This window comes from Stylophora pistillata, chromosome 9 (assembly GCF_964205215.1).
Source record: "Stylophora pistillata chromosome 9, jaStyPist1.2, whole genome shotgun sequence".
NCBI lineage: Eukaryota > Metazoa > Cnidaria > Anthozoa > Scleractinia > Pocilloporidae > Stylophora > Stylophora pistillata.
The window spans coordinates 12,037,701-12,047,700 of NC_142527.1; the positions used below are offsets into that span (position 1 = coordinate 12,037,701).

The 10,000-nt window shown below is 41.4% G+C and overlaps 1 protein-coding gene and 1 long non-coding RNA gene across 2 annotated transcripts in view; one reads left to right on the plus strand and one right to left on the minus strand.

Moving 5' to 3' along the window:
* LOC148723323 (uncharacterized) overlaps positions 1-619 on the minus strand; it is a 1,629-nt gene extending 1,010 nt beyond the window's left edge. The window contains exon 1 of the long non-coding RNA XR_015992034.1: positions 362-619. This is a non-coding gene — a long non-coding RNA (uncharacterized LOC148723323). The remainder of the gene's footprint in view (positions 1-361) is intronic.
* A 3,568-nt stretch (positions 620-4,187) lies between these two features.
* On the plus strand, positions 4,188-8,201 carry LOC111343012 (uncharacterized protein K02A2.6). Its single transcript, XM_088734423.1, has one exon. The coding sequence runs from the start codon at positions 4,188-4,190 to the stop codon at positions 8,199-8,201; it is 4,014 nt and encodes a 1,337-aa protein (XP_088590549.1).
* The last annotated feature ends 1,799 nt before the right edge of the window (positions 8,202-10,000 follow it).

A 10,000-nucleotide genomic window follows, 5' to 3' on the forward strand; every position in this document is an offset into this window, starting at 1 on the left:
CAGCCGGAGTAAAAAGTTCTAGCCACAAGCTTTTTGTTTGTTCGTTTGTTTGCTATGACAAAAAATTACTTAAGGCTAAGTTATACCTAGTAAAATGCATTGTGAAGAAAACTCTTCGATGTCCATTTTCTTCTTCATGTGAATTCATTTCTTCATTCAAGAAGATCTCTTTAGACTTTCAGAGCCTTGTGCTCATTGAGCCAAAGTAAACTGCAACATTTCCATGAGTCAGAATAATATCAAAAACTGCATATTAATTATCATATGAACAATTATGGCTATAAATATTCAATTTTATTCACAGTTTATGGTTACTACTAATTATTTTGTGGTTATTTCAGTAACATTAAAACAATCTTACTTGATGTTCTGTGACCCCAGTCACTGACACTTGTCCATACTGCCAGGAGTCGTCCCCTGTTGAGTCTCCTTGCCAGATTGGACTTTCCCTTGAGATGTTCCGCATTATTTGGTAAAGCCGTATGTTGTTTTTTCTTGCTCCAAGAATCATGTATCGAAACTTTAGGCATCTACCATTACCATTCGCTGATCGGTCATACCATGCGCTCCATACTCGTGTATGTTCTGTTGTAATGTTTCTTGAGAAAGGAAACGTCGCAAGGCGTTTCAAACCTGTGATGAAACATGCAGGGGCTTATTTAGGCAAACTTTACCCTTTGTTCAGTAAAAATCGCTTCTCAGTGATCCTTTACTTTGCCCAGAGAAAAAATCCTTCTAGATAACTCTGGGAAAATATTTGTTCCCTTTAAACAACCACTTATACTAAACCTCCAGATGAATATGATGCCCAACATCGGGGTCAAACCTAGACTTTGCTCAAAATAAGCGGCCATTACAGCCGTCATTTTTAAGTGTATGTATGTATGTATGTAAGTATGTATGTATGTATGTATGCCAAGCTTTATTAGGCAGCATCAAAAAATTAAAATATACAAGCATAAAGTACTAAAGCCCAAAAGGGATGGGCACGAACGGGACACTCAGACCAATGCAGGGTGCCTGCCCTAGGAAAATATTAGAATTTAAAATATATACAAAATGATAAAATATAGTTGTACAAAGAGGAAAATCTAATTGTAAGAGAATCTAATTGTAATGAGGGGTCAAAGCAGCAGAAATATGGAAAAACCAACAGGGCAAGGGGACCCGACAGAAACCAAAACATAAAAAGCATTTTTATAACAGGCTCAATGAGCGAGGAAATTCCATCACCTTAAAATAATAGTACATTTTCGATCCCATGGTGAGCCGCTATGTAAATCAATTTGTTAAAAATAAGTAAAATAGTTAAAATCTCTCAGGACGGACTAAGTAGATAAACATGACCGCCTTTATTTTGTTTTGGTAAAAAAATGGCCACAGTGGCGACAAGTGAAAACGATCCCTCCGAAGACGCTACTGTTTGCTTTAATTCCCTATAAAGTACTATATGGGTGTGTGCATTCACTTACCACTCACGTCTCGACATGAGGAAGTATGATAAGGAACATGGGCGTCTCCTATGACTCCACTACGCATGCTCCTCCAAGCCTTGAGATCACCGTCCCTTCTTTCACACCCTAAAGACATCCGTTGAATTTCTTCCTCATTGAGTACACCTTCCCATAGGTTAAGATCACTTATACTACCAAGAGCGTCTTCTTTTGTTGAATTTTTCATATAAGGGCAACGGACAATAAAGCGACCTACTCCTAGTAAAGAAGATGAATCAATAAGTGTATTCCCCTAATACATTGGGATGCATTGTTTGTAGAGTTCGAGATGCTTGGGAGTGTTCTTGAAATTTCAATTACAACAAAAAGCATGTTATGAATTAGTTATCGATATATTCAGTTCTTAGTTATCCATTTTCCCCGAACCTAAGGAAACAACTGTTTTATTATAGTTTATCAGGTCATGATGAGAGAAATTGCAATCTCTTTTAACCTTCCAGTTCCTTCCTAAGCCATTGACACTTAGGTAGATAGGTTTTTTAGTATAAACTTAAACTGAGGGATAATGTAACGCAAAGAGATGAATTTTGCAGTATTTGGGTGGAAGCTGCTTGGTAGTGAATAGCAAAGGATATTTAGATTAGGAGTAGCCAATTAGAGCGACCCGTTACTGATGATAAATGAATCACTTAACTTTCCTCATCAGCAGTGTAAACGAAACAGTGTTTAAGCAAATCATGATGTGTTTCATAGTTAGTCATCGAATTGCAACCATGACATTCAAAGAAGTATTGATTAGTTGTGAGTTATCCTTCCTGCATATATCCATTAATTACCATAAGATTTGGTAATCCGTAAAATGTTGGAAAGAATCGAAATAAATTAAATTTCATCGTTCAGGGTTAGAAGCTAGAGTTTTTCCCTCGTTTATTTAAGCACATTTAAGCGATATCGTGTTTGGACACTTTAAAGAAATTCATATTTCCTGCTCATTAATACCCCTGATATGGAGAAAGTCGATGCTAGACTCAGCCGTGCTAACAAGTTTCAGTCCGTTGACAAAGACTTTGAGGAATCCACCAAATAAAGACCAGGCCAGACAAACATGATGCCGCTCTTGATCAACCACAAATGACGGGACCTCCTTGTGGTTAAAAGCGGAATTTTTTTCTCTGTCAAATTCTTTTGAACAAGTAAACCACAATCTCATTGCACAAGATTGGCATCCAAACTACGTAATTGCTTCACTTAGAGCATTCTCGCCATAAATGAGCAACTTCTGAGCAGTTTTCGATGCACATTTTAAAAAATCTACGGCGAAGAGCACTGAAATGTAATTCCGGTAAGAAGCACTATTCCAGTATCAAGAAGTCCAGACCTGAGATTTCGGTTCATTATTTTAAGTATCGATAGTACTCACCACTTCTGTTCTAGGACACGAACTGTGATGGTCCTATTGAAATTTATTCCAACAGCTGGTTTTTCTGGACAATCTGCTAATTTCGTCCTGTATGTTACGTCAACAATGGATTGGTTTGTTTGGAGCCAAACGCAGGCAGCTAGAGCTTTCAGATCATTTTCGAAAACAATCGGAATCGTTATGTTTCCGAACTGGAATAATGGTAGGATAACTACAAATTCGTCGTTCTTTTCAGATGTCACTGTGTACAAAACCAAGGCGTACTAGTCAATATTTTGTCTTAAGATGTATGTAGCCACGAGAGTTATTCTTTTATCAGTTCTGTCGTTCGTCTTTGTTAATTGTAATTAGTGTAAATAGTTCTCGTCTCGATAGTTCAGTTCTGTATTTATTAGTTTGTATTTTTTCGTGCTGTCAAAATGTAAATTAATTTTGTCAGCGTTGTTTCATGTAATCGCCTTTGAGTATTGTGTAGCCTTGTTTAGTCTATTGTTTTAGCCTTTATCCGCTATATAACATCGTAGTTGTAATTTTTCATCAGTCGTTGTTATTCCGTAGTGCCGTACAGATCTTGTCAGTAGTTAAGCTTTCGTTTGTATTTTCCTGTGGTTTTTCGTATTCCTTCGTTGTATTTTAGTTTCGTTGGGTTTAAGTTCGCATTGTTAACTCTGTATTTTTTTGTGTTATGTACAAGTGAATCGTCGAGATTAAAAAAGGTACGTATTTCAAACTGTGACGGAGTGTCAGTTACAATGTAATATAATTTAAGACTTTTACAAGGGAAGGTTATTTTCAGCGTGTAAGCTTACTTTTGTGCGTCACAGAGACGAGTAGGTCTCTTCCTAAATTCAGTCAAACCTAGAAGTCTCAACTGTGAATAGAGCGAATAACTTACCACAAAGAAAGTAAAAAGGCCAGGTCCTTTGCTCTTCACCCTGGTTTAGACTAGGACGCCGGTCCTGGGGTGAACTCGGTTTTGAATCGTGCATTATATCGAAGAAACTAAGTGAAACAGAGTGTTAGTAAACGAAGCTTGATTATCTTGAAAGAAACTACGGATTATGTTTCACTGTTCATTAGGCATAAATAAGGGTGCACTATGCTATGTCGGGCATGCCGGCCCGCGGTATCTGTCACATGTGCGCACGCATGCCACGTGCGCACCTTGTAGATTTGACAATCGCCATGTTGAAAATATAGACGTTGAGTTTGTATTGAGTTGTAGTAATTCGTCTGACTTAAATCCGTGAAACACAACAGATTGGCGACGAGATTTTCAGAACTCATAAAGAGACGTTCAGGCCTAGGACAATATGCCGATTGGAAAGATAGAGGCCTTCGATGAAACTAACGACGACTGGCTTGCCTACGTTGAACGAATAGAGCAATACTTTCTCGCCAACGACATTAAGGAAGACAAACAAGTAGCAGTGATACTCAGCCTAATGGGAAACAAAACGTATGGGCTATTACGAAACCTCTCTGCCCCAGAGAAACCATCCAGCCTGTCTTTCAAAACCATCGTGGAAACTCTACAGAAACATCTTTCTCCGAAACCACTGCTCATCGCAGAGCGATTTCGCTTTCACAAGAGAAACCAACTGGAAGGTGAAACCGTAAGTACTTACATTGCTGAATTAAAGAAGTTGACACTGTATTGTGAATTTGGAGCGAGCTTAAACGATGCATTAAGGGATAGACTAGTGTGTGGACTACACAATGAACTTATCCAGAAACGATTACTCTCCGAACCAGAGTTGACCTTAGCAAAGGCGACGGAAATTGCATTTGCCATGGAAGCTGCGGCAAAAGATACCTTAGAGTTACAGGGTAGTAAAGAATCCGACGTTAACAAAATAAACACTGAAAACGCACGAGTATATAATGTGAAGCCGAAGCCCCGTGATAATTGTTATCGATGCGGTGGCACCACACATGAATCATCCGAGTGTTACTTCAAGAAGGAAACATGCCGGAAATGTGGAAAACTGGGCCACATCCAACGAGTTTGCCGCTCTGGAAGAAATCATAACACTACCCAACGAAGAAAAGTTGATAAACCCAATCTGCATTCTTTTGAGATGAGTGATGAATGTGATGACGACAGTTTTGTGGCATCACTAGAAGTAAACAATGTCAACCAAGTAACAGCTGGTGAGGTCATCTGGGTTGCCCCAAAGATCAACGGACACACCCTGAAAATGGAACTCGATACGGGCTCAGCGATATCCACACTTCCATTGCAGAAATACAAGGAAATATTCGCAGACACACCACTGGTGGACACCAAAGCCATTTTGAAAACCTACTCAGGAGAGAAGATGAAACCAGAAGGAAAACTCCTTGTACGTGTGGAACACAACAATCAGGTTAAGAACTTAACATTGTACGTGGTAGAGACACAAGGCCCAGCCTTGTTTGGAAGAGATTGGCTACACGAGATACAACTCGACTGGAAACAGATCTGCGCCATTTCAAAAGAGAAGACACCGCAAGAAACCCAAAAGAAATTAGAGAAACTCCTGGACGAGTACAGTGAGGTGTTTCAAAACGAAACTGTCACACTCAAGTCCACCAAAGCAAAACTAACGCTCAAGGAAAACAGTCAACCCAAGTTTTACAAAGCCAGACCTGTTCCATATGCCTTGAAACCCAAAGTCGAAGTTGAGCTGAAACGTTTAGAGGAAGAAGGAATACTGAGCAAAGTCAACTTCAGCAACTGGGCGACGCCTATCGTACCCATCGTCAAACCAAACGGTACAGTAAGGATCTGTGGTGACTATAAAATCACAGTAAACCCCCAACTGCAGTCAGAGGAGTACCCTCTCCCTCGCATTGACGACATATTTGCTAAGCTGGCAGGGGGGAAGAAGTTCACCAAAATCGACCTTAGACAGGCATACCACCAGATGGAAGTGGAGGAAGAGTCACAAGAGCACCTGACAGTCAACACCCATAAAGGATTGTACCGATACAATCGCCTGGTATTTGGAATAACGTCAGCCCCAGCCATTTGGCAGAGATCAATGGATCAAATCTTAGAAGGAATAGAAAGGACAAGCTGCATCTTAGACGATATGATAATCACAGGAAAAGATGACGAAGAGCATCTCGCCCACCTGGAGGAAACACTGAAGAGGTTAAAGGAACATGGCCTGAGAGCAAATCGCGGGAAATGCGAGTTTTTCCAGACAAAGATCACCTACTGCGGACACGAAGTGGACCAATACGGACTACACAAGACCCAAGAGAAAGTTGATGCCGTCGTCAATTCCCCAAGGCCAGAGAACGTTCAACAAGTCCGTTCATTTTTGGGATTGGTAAACTATTACCATAAGTTCTTACCCAACCTCGCAACCACCCTCAACCCCCTGAACAGGCTCTTAGAACAAGGCAAGCCGTGGAAGTGGTCCGCAGAGTGTGAAGAAGCCTTTTTCTCGGTGAAGAAACTCATAGCATCAGATATGGTACTTACCCACTATGATCCAGAACGACCATTGAAACTAGCATGCGACGCCTCACAAGTCGGAGTCGGGGCCGTACTATCGCATGTAATAGAAGACGGCTCAGAACGGCCCATAGTCTTCGCGTCACGTACCCTTACGAAAGCAGAAAGAAACTACTCCCAGATTGACAAAGAAGCCTTAGCCTTGGTTTGGGGAGTCAAGAAATTCCACCTATACCTATTCGGCCGCCATTTCACGCTGGTCACAGATCATGAACCTCTGACCTCAATTCTTAACCCCAAGAAAGGGATACCAGCCATGACAGTTGCCCGTTTACAACGTTACGCATTGTTCCTAGCAGGATTCAAGTACAGCATTGAGTACAAAAACACCACCCAACATGGAAACGCGGATGGACTATCACGCCTACCCTTGAAAAAGGCGTACAGCAAGGAAGTAGCTGATCCGGCGGAAATTTTTCAAGTGTCACAGCTCGAAGTGCTGCCAGTCAATGCAGATATGGTTCGTCAAGCAACCCAGAGAGATCCGGTATTATCACGTGTGGTAGAACACACGAGACAAGGGTGGCGACCAGTCAGTAAAAAAGAGTTGGAACCATTCTACAGAAGGAAGGATGAACTTACATTACAGGATGGTTGCCTTCTGTGGGGCTCTCGAGTGATAATTCCACCTAAGTACCGAACACAGTTGTTACAACAACTCCATGAAGGCCACCCCGGAATCGTAAGGATGAAGGCGTTGGCTAGGAGCTACATTTGGTGGCCAGGAATGGACAAGGAAGTCGAGCAAACAGCAAAAGGATGCACTGGCTGTCAACTCACCCAGAACAATCCTAAGACCGCCCCACTTCATACGTGGGAGTGGCCAGCACGCCCATGGCAACGTATCCACATAGATTTTGCGGGACCATTCTTGGGAACAATGTTTCTCATTGTTGTGGATAGCCACTCAAAATGGCCCGAAGTAATACCAGTGACTACTACAAGCGCTGCAAGAACAATTGAGGAACTAAGAAAGCTGTTTGCGACACACGGATTACCACAACAACTGGTCAGTGATAACGGCCCACAATTCACATCAGACGAATTCAGAACATTCATGAGGAATAATGGTATCAAACACAAAATGGCAGCGCCGTATCACCCAGCTACAAATGGCAGCGCTGAACGTTTTGTACAGACATTCAAGCAAGCTCTACGCGCAGCACTGACTGAGAAGAAAACCCTCTCCTGGAAACTGGCAAACTTCTTGCTAGCCTACAGAACGACACCACATGCGCTGACTGGAGAGGCACCAGCGGTACTCCTCATGGGAAGAAACCTCAGAACGAAACTCGACATACTGAAGCCTAACATACGGAAGCGAGTGGAAGAAAAGCAGCAAGACCAAGAGTTACGATCCAGCCACAACCCTACCCGTGAGTTAACCGTAGGTCAAGCTGTCGTTGCACGAAACTACCGAAGCGGAGATAAGTGGGTTCCTGGTATCATCACAGCTCACCCTGGACCCTTATCCTACGAAGTCAGAGTCGGACCAAATACAGTATGGCGACGACATATCGATCAACTCAAGGAGACTGCAGTAACTCCGAGCGTTAATAAGGAGTACTTCACCCCACACCTAGACCCAGCTGTGTTAGTAGGAATTCCACCAGCGACATGCAGCGCCGAAAGTGAAGAACCACAACCTCCTTCTGCGAATGATATGGAGAAATTACCAACCATAGACATAGATGTGACCAACCAACCGAGCAAATCTCCTAGCAGCCAGAACGAGATCACGACCAGCAGTTCAGCAACACCACCACCTAGGCGCTATCCCCGTCGGCTGCGGAAACCCCCTGAAAAACTAAACCTATGAACTGAACTGAACTGAACTCAATTATTTTAGATTAGTTCTGAAATTTTGGGGAGGAGGAATGCTATGTCGGGCATGCCGGCCCGCGGTATCTGTCACATGTGCGCACGCATGCCACGTGCGCACCTTGTAGATTTGACAATCGCCATGTTGAACATATAGATGTTGAGTTTGTATTGAGTTGTAGTAATTCGTCTGACTTAAATCCGTGAAACACAACACACTATCTAAAGAAATTATCATGAGATAGAATAAATATATGAAAATCATATATTTTGAACTGCGCTATTTGATACGTATGATGCACGATCCTCGCAGTAGATAACGCTATTTAAGCAATAGCGAAAATCAGACCTGAAAAAAATCAGGCCTGTACGGGACTCGAACCACTGACCTCTGCGATACTAGTGCAGCGCTCTACCAATTGAGCTAACAAGCCAACTGAGAGCAGGCCGTTAAGTTGATTCGTAATGAACCCGTGAAAGTGATAAATGAGATAGAATAAATATATGAAAATCATATATTTTGAACTGCGGTATTTGATACGTATGATGCACGATCCTCGCAGTAGATAACGCTATTTAAGCAATAGCGAAAATCAGACCTGAAAAAAATCAGGCCTGTACGGGACTCGAACCACTGACCTCTGCGATACTAGTGCAGCGCTCTACCAATTGAGCAGAGGTCAGTGGTTCGAGTCCCGTACAGGCCTGATTTTTTTCAGGTCTGATTTTCGCTATTGCTTAAATAGCGTTATCTACTGCGAGGATCGTGCATCATACGTATCAAATACCGCAGTTCAAAATATATGATTTTCATATATTTATTCTATCTCATTTATCACTTTCACGGGTTCATTACGAATCAACTTAACGGCCTGCTCTCAGTTGACTTGTTAGCTCAATTGGTAGAGCGCTGCACTAGTATCGCAGAGGTCAGTGGTTCGAGTCCCGTACAGGCCTGATTTTTTTCAGGTCTGATTTTCGCTATTGCTTAAATAGCGTTATCTACTGCGAGGATCGTGCATCATACGAAATTATCATGATAAGATACGTTTTCAAGTTATCTTAACGCATTATATTATCATACCCTCAAATGCTTTGTCTCTTCGTTGAATACTCAAGATTGAATTTGCAAGATAAATCTTTCTCTAGATATGGTTTATTTATTTATTTTAACGCTTCCACCATGATAACACCGCTAAAATAAGACTAGGGAAAAAATAATTTTGAACAGGTCACAAGAACAAGAGAAGAAGGTGGACACACATCCGATTTCAGAAGTCGAACTCTTGACTTAAAAGTGAAGCTGCGCTCAATTTCTGGAACAGTCAGGAAATCTGACGTTGGATTAGTCAGCCCAAAAGTGCTCGAGATATTAACGTTATAATCCAATGAAGGAGAATCCTTGAAAAGCGCGAGATACGAAAGTAACAATCCAATGGAAGAAAAAAGTGAAAGTGCATAAGAATAAAATAAATAGACAATAACTTATTCTAGTTATTTTGACGAGCCAGTAGGGCGTGTCAAAATACAAACAAAGAGTGAAAATATTCAGCGATACTACACAACAAAAGGTTTACTAAAAGATTTATTATCCAACACACCAAACTGTTATTTCAGTGTGGTCAGATTTCGTAATTCTAAAAAACCTGTTTAACCGGTTGGGCTCTAGAGGACAAATACCACGAGATATTTGTAGTTGTTTTAGGTGTTATTTGTATTGTACGAAGCACAGTTGGATAATTAATAATACGATAAATTGAAAACGAGAAATAACAACGTTGAGCCTTAAATGTAACA